Genomic DNA, 19,618 nt, shown 5'->3' with positions numbered 1-19,618 from the left:
TATGAAATATTCTATATACTTAAATGCAGATGCACTTTTTGATGAATTAACAATGCATTTATAAATATGAATAGTATAAATACATATTAATAATCAAAAATTTTCACGTTCCAGTTTCGCACATAAATCAATTTAGATATATAAACACTCGTGTTCTGATGCATACATACATAAATTAACTGTGTTTTATGAAATTGTACTAAGTTTTCAGGGGTTTTACAGAAGGACTTTTATTTTCTGCCTTAATTTCATCCGCTTCCAAAGGTATATTAACCTTGAGGTCTATTTTTGGTAAAAGTGTCTTCTTGCTGTCTTCATTGTTTCTCTCCAGGTATTCGTCATAATAATCCACTTCCTGTCCCTCTCTGCGCTGCTTCCGGATTTGGGTTGCTATGAGGACCATTAATGCTGTGCCATAGAACATTATCACCACGACTACGTACAGCAGCTCATTAAGATTGCTGTCCTTGAAGGTCACAGTTTCTCCTTTGATCTCAATAATCAAGGAGTTATTTAATTTTCTTAGCAAATCTGGATCTGACGAATTGAGGTGAACGTGAACGGTTGCCATTATGCTTCTGAAAGGCATATTATATTGATCGTTTTACACTTTCATTAAATCTGGCCACCGTTAAATGAAATTAAACAGGAGACTTGTGGAACATTTTTAACGTGATATTCATTAGAATGTTGATCATGTAAAGTATGTCGTGACAACTAAAAACGCTTAAAATCGAATTTGCTTTTCAACATACCTGTTCAGTGCAGGTGCTCTGAAAAAAATAAGTGAAAATGATATATTCCAATTTGTATTTCCGAATAATATTATATTTTTGGAAAAAGTAGATTACAAATATCAGACAGCAAGTGATAGACATACACATGTATAATCATATTAAATCTTATTGGCTGGAATTTGCGCTATCAAAGTGACTCAAAGAATTAATTCTTAAAGGTAAAGAAAGGATTAAGTTGTCATATGAGCGTTTAGATGATCTAAACCAGGTATTTCTCTCTTCAGTGTGATTCAAAAAATGAACATTATTATTATTATTATTAATATTAAATAAATCGCATTAAATTTTCTGTCACGATGCAAAATGAAGGATTTGATAAGTTAAGGCACCTTAAAGTTTCTAACGCCCAAATCATTCATGTTTGATAAATCAAAATAATAAAAATGTCTTGATATACAGTCATAAAACCTTCATTTGCTAAACACTCTACAACATTTCCGAATGCAATAAACAATGAAAATAGTGATCACTTTGATAACAAATGTTCACATTGATCTCATTCAACATACAAGCACATCAACAAACATTACATGAGCTACTGTACCTTTGTTTTCTCTGTGTGCTTCACATTCCTGTGTTTATTCAAGGTATGCCTCAACTTCCTCTTTTTTAGTTTATCCTCCTTCACGGACTGTGCCAGGCAGATCTCAGTCACAGGTCTCCCAACAGGAGGCTTCTATTGATTGGAAATCGGAACCAATGGCTGGAAATCTGCAGTTGAATCACACAGCAGCTAAACATCGTAACGTAATATCTATTGGCTTTGGAAAAAAAGAGGAAGAAAAAAAAACATGTATACATGTTAATGTAATATAAGACGTAAAACAATGTACATTTTCGAAAAAAAGACATAAGTGTAAAAACAAAATTTATCTTAAAAAAAAATTGTTTTGGTCATTAAAAACCATTGGCATACTTTGTATTCTATAAGAACATTTGATATATTAAGCGATATTTATGCATTTCTGAATATTGATTAAAAAAATATTTAAAACATTTCTTAAGCAAAAAAGTGTGAAATCGAAAATTAAAAAAATAAAAATAACAATATATATTAATGTTTTGTATTCAACAAAATATCAGGATACTGGTAAAATATGTTCCATTGTGTGCGCCTTTTTCAATATCAGTTTTATCATTGTTAGAACGAAGGATCTTCATTCTTATATACTTAGTTCTTGAATTACAGGTTTATAAATGTCTTACTACCAAAACAAAATTATTAAAACTAGATCAGTAATTATAAAGCTTTTTAACTAAAAACCGGGTTTGTGACGAGAAGTCCTTACTTTGAAATCATAGCTCAATGGTTTTACCGTATCCAATTCTGATTTAATAATTTTAACCTAAGCATTTAAACTGCATTTCAAATCATCAGTAATCTAATCCAGAGTAAGATTTACAAACGGGAATCAAAGACAATTTACATCAAATGCATGATCATTCAAGGGAATGCATGATAATTCAAGGGAATGCTTAGAAATGGGAAAACTGGGAAGAAATGAATATTTGTTGTTGGATTGACTGATTGTTTATTGCTTAACGCCGAGTCGGCAATATTTCAGCCATATTTTGGCAGAACATTACTGGAAATATATGTGCTTGTTTTTTTTATGTTTGATGTCAATATGTTTACTTAGGAAATTGTAAAATGTTGGTTTCAAATACAAATACAAACAACTTGCTTAATAATGAACACTTTATTTATAACTCTCAGAGCAAACTCCTGTCCAACATCAACAATCAGTCATATTGTGAATGATAAAACGTAAATAAGGAAAATGGTAGTGTGATCAAACAGTCTATGATGTAACTTTTAGGGGAAAACAATGATCTTTTTAGGTGGATGAGGCTTACAGAAACATTATACCTGAATATAAGTAACAGAAAAACCCGACTTAACAAAAACAAAACATATTCATTTTTTGTGACTCAACAAATCACAAAATCAAATAAAAAATCAACATCATATTTAGGAGTTTCTTGTTCACAAATTTCAGCAGTTAAAACCATTTGTGTTAGAACAAAAGGAAAGTGGGTTAATTTCCCATTTATTTCCGGAACAAAACAGACAGATTCATTTTTTGTGACTCAACTAATCACAAAATCAAATAAAAATTCAACATCATATTAAGGAGTTTCTTGTTTACAAATTTCAGCAGTTGAAACCATTTGTGTTAGAAGAAAAGGAAAGTGGTTAATTTCCCATTTATTTCCAAAGCAATCCTTGCCATTCAAACTTAATACTTATTAGTATGACTTAATAATAGCAATAGCTGTCAAAATTAGTTCTTTCACGATTGTCACAAACTAAAGTAAATGTAAATACATGAAAAGGTAAAGTTTGAGAACTATGTCATAAAAATATTATGTTAAATTGAAATAAATATTGAAGAGATTTTAAAAACTTTCATATCATGAACACACTTGTATAACAACGTCTTAAAAATGTAATTGAAATTTTTCCAAGAATATTTTTCCCAGTTTGGGAATTCAGTATGTACAATTCAAAAGAATTTAATTTAGCTTCCGATAGCAAACATTTTCCCACTTTTTCCGGGTCCAAGTTAAAGGTTGCTTTTAACACTGTGATATTTCTAAACAAACTCATTTCCTTTTCATTTGCTTTTGAGTTCCAAATTCGTGCTTGTACAAATATATATACCAAATGTCAAATACGTACATAATGAACAGACGAGGCGTAACCTCATCTGAATACCTCTACTGTGGGAACAAACGAGATGTAACCTCATCTGAATAACTAACCTCATCTGAATACCTCTACTGTGGGAACAAACGAGATTTAAACTCATCTGAATAACTAGCCTCATCTGAATATCTCTACTGTGTGAACAAACGAGATTTAACCTCATCCGAATAGCTAATTTCATCTGAATATCTCTACTGTTGAACAGATGAGGTGAAACCTCATCTGAATACCTTTATTTGTGAATAAACGAGCTGTAACCTTATCTGAATATTCAGCCTCATCTGAATACCTCTCCTTTGTGAAGAAACGAGATCTAACCTAATCCGAAAACTAGCCTCATCTAAATACCTCTCCTGTGTGAACATATGAGGTGTAACCTCATCTGAATACCTCTCCTGCTTGAACAGATGAGGTTTAACCTCATCCGAACTTCTGTACGAACTCCATCTTTCCTGTCTTAATAATACTAAATCCGTATCCAATAATACTTTGGAATTTGATTTAAAATTATGGTCTCCTAATTTTAAAATAATGTATATCTATTTACTCAAACGAGATTAAAATTTCAGTTAAAAAAGTCCCTGAGTATATTGGTGCAATAGTTCCTGAAACACTAATTAGGCAAACCATTTGATATTTCTTGAGCACAACACAGTATTGCATGCATTCAGTGTCAGAACTGATGGATTTGTTGCCTTGAATGATTTATTTATGACATTGCATTTGTAGTTACTATTTTTCCTATAATGTTATAGCAAACTCGCTATCTTTGCTTTCTTGGCAACTATCTATCCCATTTTTCCCACTTGAATCAATCTCAAAACCTGTGGCATAGGGAACTGTACTTTGGGAACTGTCACTTCCTATGGAAAATGTTTGAGAAGTGCCTACAACCGTGTCACTATCACAGGGATTACATTGTCTCTCGAGTTCTGGAGTGGAAGGACACGTGTCTAAATTTTCAGAATCGGAAGCACAAGTGGAAGAGTAATTAGAACACATCACATCTCTATAACCTCCTGAAATATCTCCTGAGTCATCATCCATCATGTCATGCAATGTATTCCCCTCCTCCTCCACTCTGCTGTAGCTATCAATTGGGCTTGAACAACTACTAGAAATGTGAGGTATTTCTGAGGTATAGGTTACTTTCGCCTTTTCTTCACCTGGCATAACTGAAACATTGCAGGTTGTGAGATCCGTGTGTGTTTGCTTCGGTTTCTCCATCATCATTTTGAATATAAGGGTTTGTTTGTCTGAGTCAATCGGTGTAGTTGGCACTGAAAAGACATCGGATTCACATTTCGTGGACCCTATGCCACTACTGCTTACACTTTCCCTATCAACTTCCGGTCCTTGGTCCTCAGAGGAAATGGATTCCGGCGAACTATGAGTACCACTATCACCCATATCCTGAGAGAAATAATTTATAGTTAAAGTTGTAATACGAATAAAAAAAAGTGGCATTTTCGGGGGAAAAGAACAAGAGTTTGCAGATCCCTTAAATTCTTCCAATGTTATTGTCAATATATCACCCACAATCTATAACGTTGAATCATTGAAAAATGAAGACTTGTTATGATGACATACAAAGTCAAATCATAGAAAGACAGAATTTCATAAACAAAAGGATAGATTATAACCTTATCTATCATTTGCAAAGTCAATAGGTTATCATAATTAGGTTTTTTTAGTAATGTTTGGGAATAGTCTGGAATGTAAATCGAACTTGTTTCCAAGTTTTTTCTATAAAATAATATTATAAAAATTTTTCAAACCAAATCAAACCAATGTTGACTACTTACACGTATATCTTTTTCTTCATCTGACAGACCATTGTTGTATCCTGGATTCTACAATAAATATTTAAAAATCGAATTTATAATCAATTTCAACGTATCACTACTAAATGATAGCGAAAAAGTAATAGTAAGGTACATGTACACATGTAAAGCTAGTTTGAATGTTTATGAACGCAATATTAGCAGTCTGCTAGCTAAAATCAAAATTATTTCAAAAATGTTTAATGATGCAATAATCAACTTGCAAATTTTTTATATTGTTATTGAGTTCATTTTGAATTTCAATATTTCGTGATTATTAAGGTTGAGAAACATATATACAAATCGAGAAAGAGGTTAATAAGTGTATTTTGCAAAAGATGACATGCATGAATATACTGTTATTCAAAAGGAAATAGTGAATAACTAAATAGCAAAGAAACTCCCTTGATAACACAATGTTAAATCACTACTGAATAGAACTAATTATGATATGATAAAGTGTGCTGTATTTTTTTTAACTACAAAGTAAGAATCAAAAGTTAGTATAGATCTAAGCATTTAACCTTTCATTATAAAGTACACAAAGTAGAGAAGAAAATTAAAGATGTCGAAAATAAGAGTTCTATTGGTGCATCTGCTTTACTTACAGTCTCAACTGACGACACGGGCTGTATACACAAAATTCGAATGCTAATATTAAATAGGTGAACATTTGAAAAGCAAAATGCCTTTTGAATTAAATAATTAATTAGAGATGAAATCGTACCACATATGATTCAATGTCAGGCATCTTGATATCAGGTTTTTCAAAAGTACATTTTCGTTTAATGCAGTACGCCATGAACATTCTGTAAAAAAAAAAAAAAAAAAAAAAAAAAAAAAGATAAGCACTATCAGAATATGAAAAAAATCTAGTCGCAGTATTTGGACATTTACAAATTAAATGCAAAATCTATTCGATAGAGTTTTGCAATAATTTTAATTTTGACTGAAAATTAAATCATCACCAATAAATCAATAACAGATTCACTTACTTTCTTTGCATTTTTCACCATGATTAATGTAACTTTAACTTTTAAAACCAACATTATAGATTCCTACCTATCTTATTAATCTAAACCGATTAAAAAATATTGACTATTAACTATTAACTAATGACTTACATTATACACACTGCTAAGATTGGCACAAGAATGGCAACTGCTGTAGTTTCATCATCAGCAATAGTATCGCTTTCTAATGACATAAATGTAACATTTATTTACAATAGTTATTATTAAATATTCAAATATAATGGCTATTTGATAGAAATTGTATTTTGAATTTTAGATTAAAAGAAGCGAAAGTTAGTTAATGAAAGCTATGGTTAAATTCTTAATTTATACGTAGCATTTCATATTTCTAGTTAGAGATCTACAGTGCAGTGTAACTTATCTCTCAATCTGATAAAATTGACATTTAGATTTAAGAATACTTTATGTAGAAATGTGTGATGTTTATTATACATTACAAAGGAAATATAGTTTACCCTGTATCATGATATAATGACCTTATTAGCAAATATAACCTGTCACTGGGTCGTATTTTTGACTTGTTAGTCCTTTGTTTTTGTGCTAAATTTGACTACGGAATGTTCCGTCTGATCAATAATCGATGAATACATAGGGCTCACGGCAGTTGTGACGGGTCAACGAGGGATGCTTACTCCTTCTAGGCACCCGAACCCACCTCTGGAATTTTCAAAGGTCCATGTTTATGCCCTATTCACAGATTAGTATTGTTTAAAGTTTTTATGAGATCGATCACTGTTCGTTATCTTCACCTTTTTCATTATATAAGCCTGTTGCTCTATCTTCCCTGTTTTCATCGTGGGTAAATTATATTCTCTTTTTTTTTTTTATTTAAACTATTTTTTTTACCTGGAAATGAGACGGTCTGGATTTCGCTATATACTGTGTGGTTGTTTGCTAGTATTACACCCAAACAAATATCATATTGCTCTCCAGGATATATATTTGTCAACGATACGTCTCGAAGATCGTGTCTGACATTTTCTGTTCTGTTCAATGAAAAATCTGGAAAAAAGAAATACTTAAGCAAAACCAAGCAACTTTGTAAAATAAAATAATGTTTGCTTGCCCTCTCCCGACCGGCTGAGTCGGGAGAGGGCAAGCTAACATTTATTTAAAGTATCTACTGAATACAACCCTTTATTTTACTATATTACACTGAATTAAGAAAAATATGTTTATTTGAATTCGTAAATAATGATGAATAATTTACATGGTATTTTTTGGTGAAGAAATGTATTTATTTATTATCTGATTGGATTAAAAATAAAACTTACCATCTGGGCACCTCATGTTCACATTTCTATGCTTTTGGTAGAAGACTTGGTAAGTTAATGGTCTGCTTTCATATTGACAAACAGATGATACAAGGTCAATGACCAGTTCCTGCTTACTGTTCTTCTTTAGATGTCTGGCATTGAAAGCTAATTTGAAGTCTGAAATTTGAATTGCAGCCTTCACTACAGAATAATTTTTAAAGAAATACTTTCGATCTGCTTTTTGAAAATTAATATAAAGAAATATCAGTATCTAATTTTGAAACTTTTTGGCAGAGAAAAATCTAGGAAGCAGTAATTAAAAAAACTTTCAAATACATGTATACTAAAGTGACTGAAACGAATGGTGAAAAAACTTTAAGTAGAATAAAATATAATCAAAGTGAACACAAGAAAAATCGATCGGCAGATGTGATGTTTGAATAAAGTGGCAAACATATTCTCGTCTTAATGCATTTTTAAAAAAATCTTAATATGCCGAGAAAAACACGGTAAAATACTTCCAAGGAAAGACCCACACTTCTTTTCTATATAATATTTGAGGGGGAAAATCATTAATAAAGTATAAACATCTCAATTACAATGAAGCAAAGATTATCCCCCATTGTTTATTATATTACTTCAAGTAGTGAAATCTGTTTAAGGGATGTGCTTTTTATGCCCCCCCCCCCAATTTTTATTAATATTATTTCCCTAAGGTAAACTAAATTGTATTTATTATGAAGTACTAGTATAAATATCTTTAAAAATTTGGTGATTACGCTTTAACACTCAAAACATTCTTGAACACTTTTGATTATAGGAAACGTTCAATTTTCATTAAGGACTTTCTTATCTGAATATAATAAAGAACTAAGTGCCATCAGGAACTCCATATTAACAAGTTCGACTCTATACGTACCATCCCGAGAATAAGGTTGTTGATAATAGCATGTTGCAAATGTGAGTCCTGATGAGGTATTATTTTTGTATTGTACAGAGACCCCAAATATCAAATATTTGTTGTGCTCTATGTCAGTAAGACGTACACCATTTCCAGGCCTCTGGAAATTTTTCCACTTAATGTCACCCTGTGTAAATAACATTCAAAATAAGTAAAACAAAAGGCCCATGGGCCACATCGCTCACCTGAGTAACTTTGGCCATGCTGTTCTTTACCAGATTTCCCCCCTTGTAATACCTATTGTGGCCCCGCCCTACCCCCGGGGGCAATGATTTGCACAATTTAGAATCTTCACTACCTCAGGATGCTTCCATATAAGTTTCAGCTTTTCTGGCCCAGTGGTTCTTGAGAAGAAGATTTTTAAAGTTTTTTTTCTTACATATTTCAATGTAAAACTTGGATTCCCTATTGTGGCCCCGCCCTACCCCCGGGGGTCATGATTTGAACAATTTAGAATCTACACTATACCAGGATGCTTCCACATAATTTTCAGCTTTTTGGCCCAGTGGTTTTTGAAAAGAAGATTTTTTAATGACCCTACCCTATTTTTGTCTTTTCTTGATTATCTCCCCTTGTAAGGGGGCTTGGCCCTTTATTTTAATAATTTAAACTTCCCTTCACCAAAGGATACTTTGTACCAAGTTTGGTTAAAATTGGCCCAGTGGTTCTTGAGAAGAAGTTGAAAATGTGAAAAGTTTACAGACGGACGGACGGACAACGTGTGATCAGAAAAGCTTACTTGAGCTTTCAGCTCAGGTGAGCTAAAAAAAATTGAAATTTCAAATCTGATGTTGAAAGGCTTCAAACGACTAACGAATACAGCTACACCTTTACTGATTAATAACTGAAAATAAAGGGGATCGAACTGTTTATCTCTTCATGGGTTTTTTTTTTTTACTGTACCTCACAATGTTTTTGACCAATCTTTGTACACCACATTATTGTTACGGATGTTATAGGAACGACGTCATCCATCTCCCAGGTGATCCAGTAACCCTTTGTTTGAATTTCTTCCGCCATGACAAATAATCCACTTTCTTTATTTTTTAAAAAAAATAATGACGATAAAAACGATTAGACATTCATAAATAGGCATGAGAAACTGACTTTGTATTTATGCCTGCTTTATACATCAGAAACATAACAGAAGAATAAATAGACAATTGTCCTTACCGTTTTCGTTTATAAAAAGTATTGAAGCGTTTTCAGAGGGTCCCTCTATATTGATATATCTGAGTGATGCAGAATAGTGAGAATCGGATATATCTTTGGGTATCGTCAGAAACGCTTCAGAAGAAGAGAAGTTTCCCTCCCATATGGTACTGTTGATTTCATCTGAAAGTACCACATTTACCTTACAGTCCTCTGCGTTCCAATATCTTTCCTGTAAGGGCTGAAATATTAAAAAACAAACCTTGATTAAATCTTTTTTTAGTACATATCAATTCAAATAAAAATTTTATAAATATTGTCCTCTTTCTTAATTAATTCATTAATTAATTCATGTACTGATGATTCATGCAATCTTCAAAGTGCTGATAAAAGCGAAATTTTTTCTCGTATTTCAACAAAACAATTTTCTTTAAAAAAGAAAAAAGAAAGAAGAAAGGAAGAAAATAGCATCTTAATTCTTAATTACATTTGTGTTAGTGGTATCAATTCCACTCTTAATATGCATTGCAAAGATTAAATATTCAGCTTCTAAGATAAAACAACTTTCTCTCAAGTTTCATGTGGGTAGTCTGTCTCTTTTGCAATATTTCCAGTGGATATGATACATGTATTAGTTTATTTCTATTTGATAGCCTTGTTTGATGTTCATATTTCAAAGAAGAATAAGACACGGAGAAATATAGGACATACCATTTTGTTAACCATTTATTTTTGTAATTGTTATACTGTATTGATAAGATGCCTACAATGTATCTAAGACAATCATTAATGTTCTCTTCTATATTTTAGACAAAGAATGATTTTGTTTTTAAATCTTTACACAGTATATACTATTTGCATTTATTCAGAAATTCAGAATAAAATGTACAGTCTTCTAGTTTCAATATTGGAAATCTGTAAAACAAATAAAATCTCTGGAATATTTTGCCATTTATCAATAATCAACTGATTAATTTGATGCAGTTTTTTTCTCTCTGTTTTCATTGGCGTTTTAATCCATTCAACCTTGTTATTACAATTTTCTTCTTATATGTAGTTTTTATAAGTATGTATTTGGAAACCTTTTTTTCAGTCAATGAAATTTCAGGAAAAAAAACGATTTATAATGTGTATCTTGTCATAAAATCATTTAAAATAAAATATATGTCAGATGTTGTATAACTTTTTGAGTGAGAAGATTTTTTCATAGGTTAAAGAGATGCCTACATCAAATAAGTGGTTTCATTCTTATTTTTAAAAAAATTTCAAATGGTTTCATTCTTATTTTAAGAAATAATTCTCTACAACAAATATGTTTTTAAATCTTATTTTTTAAATTTAAATTTCTTGGGTTTTTTAATTCTTCATTTTTTTTTTTTCAACTCTTTCGCAAATATACTTAAACAATATTATGCTTATATTGGTTATGTACTTTTTGCAATGTCGCAACCGTTCATTCTCGATTTCAACAAACAAATAAAGCCATTTAATTGTTTATATCTATATCTGCATAAATTATTCATATAAAGTGGGTGAAAGTTCGTAAAATATTGTTTTATTGATTCATCACATTGATAGAAAAGCCATGAAGCATTTAACTTGACATTTCTTTGAAAATCTTTCATAAAGATTTAATATAATTTAAAATCTAAAGATAAATGCTTTAATTTAGAAATTGATTATGTTTATTATTTCAGTTGAAGAGCAATCGGTTTTCATCAGAAATAAATGAGTAAATATTTTATGTAAATATTTTGCCGAAAAATTCGGAACATTTTTCAATGCCAATATTTTGAATATGTACAATGGAGATTTGATAAAGACCTACACACACACACACACACACACACACACACACACACACACACAGAGTAAAATCTCTTAAAAATATCAATTCATCCTCATATGATTGGAATTTCTATTTAGATATGAAAGACTTTATGGAATTGGAGTTTACCTTGTGAAACAGGGTTATTCCAGTCTGATTATGAACATAGTAAAGACCTGGCGACGTTTCAGGTGCCCAATAGGGAACTAAAAATAAAATTTGCATTAAGTCATGTAGACATCTTCTACCCATTTTCTAAAGAAGTTCTTTTTTACCCAAATTTTCAAAATGAATCACAAAGACTAAAAAAAATAATATTCTTGAGTACCGTATTTACATATATATTTTTAAATATTTCAGCATCAATAATATATCACGTTAATGATTACTCTGGGAAAATAATAATGATTTTACCATCAGGGTCAGTCTTGATGTGTTTGGTTTTGACATCACTCCAGTATAAAGAACGTTCTGGTCTTGCTGTTATTTGTATTATGTAGTTCGTGAAAGGAATACAGTTTCGTAGTGTTGTAGTTACGCTATCATTTCCACTGGAAAATATTACCTATAATAGAGAAAATAGACATTCTATAGATATTTAGCTCTAAAATTATAAAAGATTATGACACCATTTCATTATTAACTAGGTTTCGAATGCCTTAACGCTGTGCTATTAAAAAAAAATAAAAATTAGTTTAAAAATTGGGTTCAGTCTGGTTGCCTAGACGTGCTTTTGAACACCTTTGGGAATAAAAACCCATAAATTACGGGCCCTAGTAAAAGTATGAAACTAAGTTTTGCTGTGTTAGCAAAACTATTATAATACAATGTACATACGGGCTCGGTTTAAGGATGATTTATTTTGAGTATTTTGAGGATTTTTTTTTTCTGTCCAAATGCATGCATATTGATTGAAATAAAAATCGCTTTCAAAATCGTATTCCTGATGCATATAACAAAAATACGACACTTGCCAACTTGGATTCCATGGGAGTCTCGGTTCACACTTGATTTCAATCAATATCTACACTTTTCCTACCGATATCGGGTGAGACCCAGCTTAACATAGTTAGAAATCATCACTTTATTGCTTTCAATTTCAATGCCAAGTATTGAGAGTGTTTTGGTTTCACTACATGCTTTTACAAAAAAAAAAAACATGTGCAAATCGGCGGACGATAGAAAGGAGACATTTGCTAGATCTCACACAAAATCGGTAGGATATTAAAATCAAGTGTGAACCAAAGCACTCCCTGGGATCAAAGATAGCGAGTGTCAACCCTTGTATATTTTTATGTAGGCCTACATTGAAGTACGCTTAAAAAACTGCTTATTTCAGCGATTTTCGATTATAATTGTAATCAGTGTAATTAGACAGACATAGAAAAACACACAATACATAAAATATATCATCCTGCAACCTAGCCCTTTTGTTATTATTTGGGTAGAGAATTGCTTATTACGTAAAAAAAAATAGTAATTAGAGAATAGCAACTGTTACCATTCTTGGTTTATTAATCCAAGAAGCTCGGTACGTTATGTTGTAGACAACAATATCATCAATTTCGCGGTTGTCCCTAAACTCCTTGGGCAGATTCAAAGAAAGTTGTAATGTGTTGCTGGATGGTTTTATTGTAACAATAGGATGAGACAGTTTCACTGAAATTTAAAGAAAAAATATGCATGAATTAACTGCTATAAATTTTTGCAAAATAAAATATCTCTTTGATTAAAATTTTGAAGTCTTTTATGAATAGAACAATTAGATGAACACGAAAATAAACTCATTTAAAAAAAAATTAATGAAACATTTACCTATTCTACGGGTAGTAATGTTGTAGATACGACTTGTCACTCCAATTTTATTGCTTAGTGTTATATTCATGTAATAATTTGGAGATGGTACAAACGTGTCATAAAGACCATAGGGAGATATTGCAACATCAACTGGAGGTATATAGCATCCTGTGGTAAAGTTGTTGCTACGAAGTTTCGTTGTAAGACTTTCAGGACACGGTCTGTATGCGAACGCTCTATTTTAAAAATGAGAAAAAAAATATACACATACTTTTTCATGACAGTCAAAATAGTTTTAACAAAAAAAAATAATTAAAAAACATTAAAACTTAATATCAATGATTCTCTCTGATAATTAAATTTAATCAGTAATAATGGTTACTGGTTTGATAGAAGTAATGTTCTTACAATACAAAGATATTTTATACGCAAACATTATTTTATTTAGAAAAATGGTGACATTTAAGCCAGTTGGCAAATAAAAGTTGGAAGTGTGGAGGAGATGATTGAAATAGCTTTTGAAGGACTTACTCAGATGACATGTTATTATTATTTTTCCTTCGTTTTACATACATGCTGTAGATCAAAGTGTTAAATTCTTGTAAAAAATTATACTACTCATATTTGAAATAGAAAGTATTGTTTTAAGAAACAACAATGATAACAAATACTATAATGTATGAATAAATTCATGATAATTTTCCAACGAGGTAATCGTGCAACGTAGCAGTTGAAGTGATTTAAACATTTCTTAGTTTCTCTGATTTTGATTCGGAAAACAAAAGCGATTTCACCCGAGTTTGTCCTTAAATAAAAAAGCAATGTATATACAGTCAAGGGACATAAACGAGATTGCAAAATGGCCGACGTCACGACAATAAATTTTGTAATGCAAAAAAAAAAAATGCTTTGTGTGTGTTTTTTTTCCCAAAAGATAAAACTGTCCACCTAATTTGATTATTACTATGTAATATGTCCCCGCGAATGTAGTACAGTATTATCCTCCTCGGTAGACTTTGATTTAGGCAACGAATGTAAACCAAAGGGAGATTACTCCAAGTGTCTTGAACAACTAGTTTCAAATCATAAGCATTTCTTATCTCGTTTGCTCTCCTTCGACTCACACTTTCAATACTTTCCATATATTTTCAATTATGTTAACATCCGGGCTTTGTGGGGACCAGGGATATGTTTTGATATCGTTATTCTGTTTCCATTCACTTGATCTAGAGAACACATGACACGGATCATTGCAACTGTTCGTAATCCCCATATATTTCATTGAAAAACCCAACAGCGATTTGTACAAGGCCTAACGACTACCGGCCAAAGACACATGTCCAAAACTTTAATATACTTCTCATTGATCATGTTTCCATCAACAGCTTTCAAAGTACCAACTCCATTAAACAAAATACATAAAACATAACGGATGTTCGACATGTCTTCCCATCACCACGCAAACCAAGGCACTCAGGTCTTAATTTTTCGTCTGTCTTTCTCCACACATGTACCTAATTGTTATTTCTTAGTATGATTTTCGTTTCATCGCCAAATATGATGGATGCGCACTGATTAGCCACTTTTCAGTGTAGTTTTTGTCCGCAAAAACGACATCGCTTCTCACGATTTGTGTCCCAGAGACTGCTGTTTTCTTTGTATGCCCTCTTCCCATATTTGTTTGTTTGTTCGTTTTTTTGTGTGGATTTTTTGAGATCGATCGCTGTTCGTTATCTTTACCTTTTACATTTTGAAACTACACAACATTTGTATCCTTCTTCATTCAGTCGTCTTTTTACATCTGCTTTTAACATCTTTAAGAGTCTTCCTTCTATTCTTTTTTACGCTCCGCATTAGACATCTTTTACCGCTCACTGTCGTTTTTCTTTTCCTTCCACTTCGTGGTAAATTTTCAATACTTCCTCTTTCACGCACACGTTTTATAAATTTTTGAATGGTTTTTGTGTGTATTCCTATTACATTCTGTATTTTGTAGCTTGAATAACCCTCCTCAGACATCAGTAGAATTATTTCTTTTTGCTCTGTCGTCAACTCTTGCCATTGAGTGCCATGTTGCTTAGCAGACGATATTTGTTTACCAAAGGGAAATATTTCAACTTTTATTTGCATTTAAAAAAAACATTAAGTCGTAGGTATTTTTATGCCGGAAATCTTATACGGGTAAATCGTGGTTACTTTGTAAAAAAAAAATAACTTTAGGTTTATTGCGTACGAAATCACTTGAGCAGCCATTTTGCGAACTCATTTATAGCACGCGATTGTAAATACGTGTGAGTGGTGCAAAATCAAGTTTTATTTTGTCTTTTCGTGGTAAATGTGTTTACTCTAGCACAGATTTATACCCTCGATATCTGAAAAATGAGATATGTCAAGCAATTTCAATAGTTTAACAAACTTATATTAGAGTTGTGTAAGTATATATGATATATGTAAATCTAGGAAGTTTCAATATTAAACTTAAAAAATGATAGAGTCAATTTTTTTACAGGATACAACATAGTAAATGGGTATTTTGAGAACGAAGGATTATTTCATGTTTTTAGATAAAGGAAAGAGATATCTATTAATCTAGAGTTAAATTAGGGAGAGAATGAATATTTACCCATCTGTGTATGTTACAGTCCAATGTGACAGAACTGAATTATTAATGTTATTTTCAGGTACTTCCCAGTTGCAACGCAAATCGCCTCTATTGTTTGACACACAGTTCAGTTTTTCTGGAAGCTGAGGTTTATCTGAAATAGTAAACGAGAAAGAATTACAGTTCGAAAACCATGCAGTCATTTTCTAAACCAACATATGAATACGGTTCGTTAGATTTCCTTTTCTTTTTGAAAGTAATTCATCAGAAAACCCTTTTGCTAGGTATTTTAGATTACAATTTTCCGAAAGTGTCTTCTTACACTTTTTATATTCGATCGTTTTGAATATCCATGCATATATATTACTGCTCTGTCATTGTTTATGTTTTACTGGTGCATTCAATTTTCTAACGCTGCACACATCACTGGTGTGTTGATTATCCTTTCTTACAGTTATTTTCTGATTTTTCTTGATGGTATAGTTTGAATGAAATATGGAGATAATGGACAGTATTCCAAGTTCAAAAGTCCATTGAAACAATACAAATCGGGAGCAGAGCAAACACAGACCTCTAAAATCATCAGAGATGAGATCGGATGCCCTTTCATCTGAGGATACGTTCGCGAGCGCTCGCCAAACTCCCTTACCCCTCCAACAGAAATAGGCCTCAGATGCAATGGAGGAGTAAGCATCCCCTGTCGACCGGTTACACCCGCAGTGTGCTCATTGTCAATATCTTTTATCTATACACCACATATTTCCAATTTACTTGAAATGTCAGAAACACTCATGAAATTCTCCCGAAAATTATGACGGATATAAACAGTAAATATGTGTCATTGTACCTTCAACTTGACGAAAAATATAGCTGAAGTTTAACTCAACTCTATGTAGACGCGGTTTAAATTAATCCATATTTATCCGGGCTATTCTGGTTAGTCAAACCTAACATATATATGCTCAACAAAGATTTCATGTTCTGCATATAATATAATAGGAACAAAATACTTACAACCAACCATGACTTCCAAATGTGACGAGCTTGAGAAACTTTCAGAGGGGGTTATGCAAAAATAGCTTATAAATTTCGTGCTAACAGTGTCTAGATGTTGCCTGTAGAATTTGGTGGTGTTATTCTGACCGATAGGCTCCAAACGTTCACAATCCTGTTGGGGTATGCATTTATCTAAATGTAAATCCTGCATAGATTCGTTAGATTTTCCTAGTGAGCACGATATTGCCATTGAACTATTGACCTCTACGTAGGTATAATTTGAAGGAAAGATAACTGGAAAAGACAAAAGAATGTAATGTACAGTTTAAACAAAGAAGTATATATTAATCAGTTAACGATTCATATTTACCCTAATTTATTTGCTCAACATCTCTTCAATAGAGCATACTTATTTCAGATGAAACATTTGTTTTCTGACTAGACAAGCTTGTTTCAAGATCTTGTATATGATGTGTTTACTTACTAGTTTGTGGCGAAGCGAACATGAATATTAGGCACAAGAGAACATAATGCTGTAAGAGGAGCTGTGGTTTCTTCATGATGATGGTTATAGTGTGTTTCTGGGGGAAAAAAGAACGGAAATAGCACATTAGTTTGCTTATATATGGTATTAGTATTAACAAATATGTATTTCTGCATGGGTAGGCTCTATAAGGACGTATAATACAATTCAGTTGATTATGTTTTTCCTTCGAATGTCTATCATGAGGTATAATAAAATCATCATAACCTTGTTTATCTTTAGAATTTTTTTTCACGATTCTATTAAAATGTACAAGGGAAAAAAAAAACAAGGAAATCATTTTCTTTAATCTCTTGCTGCTAATGAAAAAAGAAGAATGAATTCTTATTTAAGGACATAAACCGTTACAGTTATGACTTCCTGTTAAATCTCGTGAACTTATTTTAGATTGTCCAGCGGAAATGTTTGGAGATTAAGATGTAAAGGCGTATCTCGTATTGTGATTATATTTGTGCAAACAAATCTAAAGTTCTACTGTAAGTTCAATAGTTTCGGTATTCAAAATCGGAGAGAAGGGGCGGGGATCAATAGATGGAGACAGTTGGAGATAAAAATAAGTAAATGGTGATAAATTAAACATTGCATGATATAATAATTGCTTCGGGTGTATTTTTATCGGTTGGAATATCATATTTATACTTTTGCTGATATGTAAACTATTGCTCCATTTTCCTCCAAATGTATTTTTAAAAAAGACATTTAAGGAATTTAAGGGAAAAAATTTTGCTTAAAAATCTCATTAAAATATCATTACGCATGGGTCACTTGAACATTTGTTCCCTAAACAACGAGTTATTTTGAGTAACCAAATTTATTCACAAACATCACACTTGAGAGGATTTTGATATGTATTTTGACATGTTTCTTTGACAAGTTAACCTTTGATTATTCACATTTGCTTTACAAAAAATGGATAACAATGCAGTTCAGAACGAAAGGGGAATATCTTAAGTCAAAGTAGCATTATGTAAGTGTCGACCCTTCTGATGTTGTAAGGAAACACTAAGTTTTTTTTTTATATCTGATATTGCTGATTTGTTAGAAAATATCTAAAACTTCCTTCTTACCTTGACACTGTTAAAGTCTTTATGGAAGTAAACATTGTTTATTTAATCGTGAATTTTGGTTTTAACGTCACAAACAAGGGTTCATGTCGTGTGATTAAAGAAGGAAAGGCTGTTCGACTGTAAATATAAATGAGTAAATATTTATGATGACATAATCAGTTCTTAGAAAACACTAGCATCAGCAAAGTTTAAAACCCAATACACTACATTGAACACAGTGATGAACAATACAGTATAGTGTTACGATTAATATACAAATCAATGGCAAAAGTTTTCATAATTATATTATATTTGCTACGTAATTCATTATTTTGTCCATTATTTGTTTGAAAAATGGTAGATACAATAAAATAAAATTAAAAAATACTGTATTCTAAACTTTCTATTAGTATTTAACTTTAAAAGATGGCAGAACATTAAAACTTACCTGTTCATCATGGCGGCTTCAACATTCGTTGTGAATATTATCGAGGAATGACTGATAATTTTTATCTATACACACATCCATATTTGACTGTTTTACTACTAATAACTACTATACTATCTTTCCCATACACACAAGTATTTTTTTTTCTCACTTAACTAAATCTTCTTATCAGAGTAAAGGTTAAATCCACATTGTGGACCGCATGGCTGAGCATACGTCAGTAATCTCAGTGTGACAAAGATGGGTTACCTTTCAAAATTATATGTATACAACATTTCAAGTGTTAGTATTTTCAAACCGCACAATGGTTGACGTTTCCTATAAAAAATTGAAGATTGTCAAAACCACAAAGTAAATAATGGAGCAATTTGGACGGTAGAGTTGTTACTATTTTGAAAATATATTTTTGATGCTAAAAACTGTTTTTAAATGAAAAATGTGCATTGAGGTATTAATGTAAGGCAAATGTATAATAAAGGGAATATATGTCATTATTTCAAAGTAACCATATTACACTGTAACATTTACTTTCTTGTGCATTTATATGTATCACACCAATTTCAGAGATTTGTTTGGATTTAACCTAAAACCCTTAAAATCAATTAAACCGCTTAAAAAATTCTG

General features: G+C 31.6%; 1 protein-coding gene across 3 annotated transcripts; it reads right to left on the bottom strand.

Moving 5' to 3' along the window:
* Positions 1–2,482: 2,482 nt before the first annotated feature.
* On the bottom strand, positions 2,483–19,104 carry LOC133184160 (uncharacterized). Of its 3 annotated transcripts, XR_009720796.1 has the most exons (20): positions 18,995–19,104; positions 18,568–18,684; positions 17,441–17,537; positions 16,975–17,250; positions 15,982–16,114; positions 13,377–13,594; positions 13,063–13,220; positions 11,976–12,126; positions 11,691–11,767; positions 9,755–9,974; positions 9,485–9,618; positions 8,540–8,708; positions 7,639–7,797; positions 7,211–7,366; positions 6,455–6,527; positions 6,058–6,139; positions 5,939–5,959; positions 5,313–5,360; positions 3,797–4,920; positions 2,483–3,558 (listed from the first exon to the last, which is right to left on the bottom strand). XR_009720796.1 is itself a non-coding variant. In XM_061319059.1 (19 exons), exons 3-19 carry the CDS (start codon positions 17,514–17,516, stop codon positions 4,249–4,251), a joined length of 2,823 nt encoding a protein of 940 aa, XP_061175043.1. In that variant the 5' UTR covers positions 17,517–17,537; positions 18,568–18,684; positions 18,995–19,104; the 3' UTR covers positions 2,483–4,248. The 3 variants fall into 3 exon arrangements, 2 of the variants coding, with proteins under 2 accessions (XP_061175043.1, XP_061175044.1); XM_061319059.1 differs by having other exon boundaries at positions 2,483–4,920; XM_061319060.1 differs by lacking the exon at positions 5,939–5,959 and having other exon boundaries at positions 2,483–4,920.
* Between the last annotated feature and the right edge of the window lie 514 nt (positions 19,105–19,618).

This window comes from Saccostrea echinata, unplaced genomic scaffold, assembly GCF_033153115.1.
Source record: "Saccostrea echinata isolate AGI-Se365-2 ecotype Australia unplaced genomic scaffold, CSIRO_AGI_Sech_v1 ptg000010l, whole genome shotgun sequence".
NCBI classification, from domain to species: Eukaryota; Metazoa; Mollusca; class Bivalvia; order Ostreida; family Ostreidae; genus Saccostrea; species Saccostrea echinata.
This window is presented reverse-complemented; position numbering and strand designations above follow the sequence as displayed.

What these genes read in the sequence shown, in the direction of transcription:
- LOC133184160 (XM_061319059.1), bottom strand. Translation starts at nt 17,516, where the DNA reads ATGAAGAAACCACAGCTCCTCTTACAGCATTATGTTCTCTTGTGCCTA. An exon ending in TTGGTCAAAAACATTGTGAG is followed by an intron (nt 8,709 to 9,484) that starts GTACAGTAAAAA and finishes TTATTTACACAG; the next exon opens with GGTGACATTAAGTGGAAAAA. An exon ending in CTGACATTGAATCATATGTG is followed by an intron (nt 5,960 to 6,057) that starts GTACGATTTCAT and finishes TTGTGTATACAG; the next exon opens with CCCGTGTCGTCAGTTGAGAC.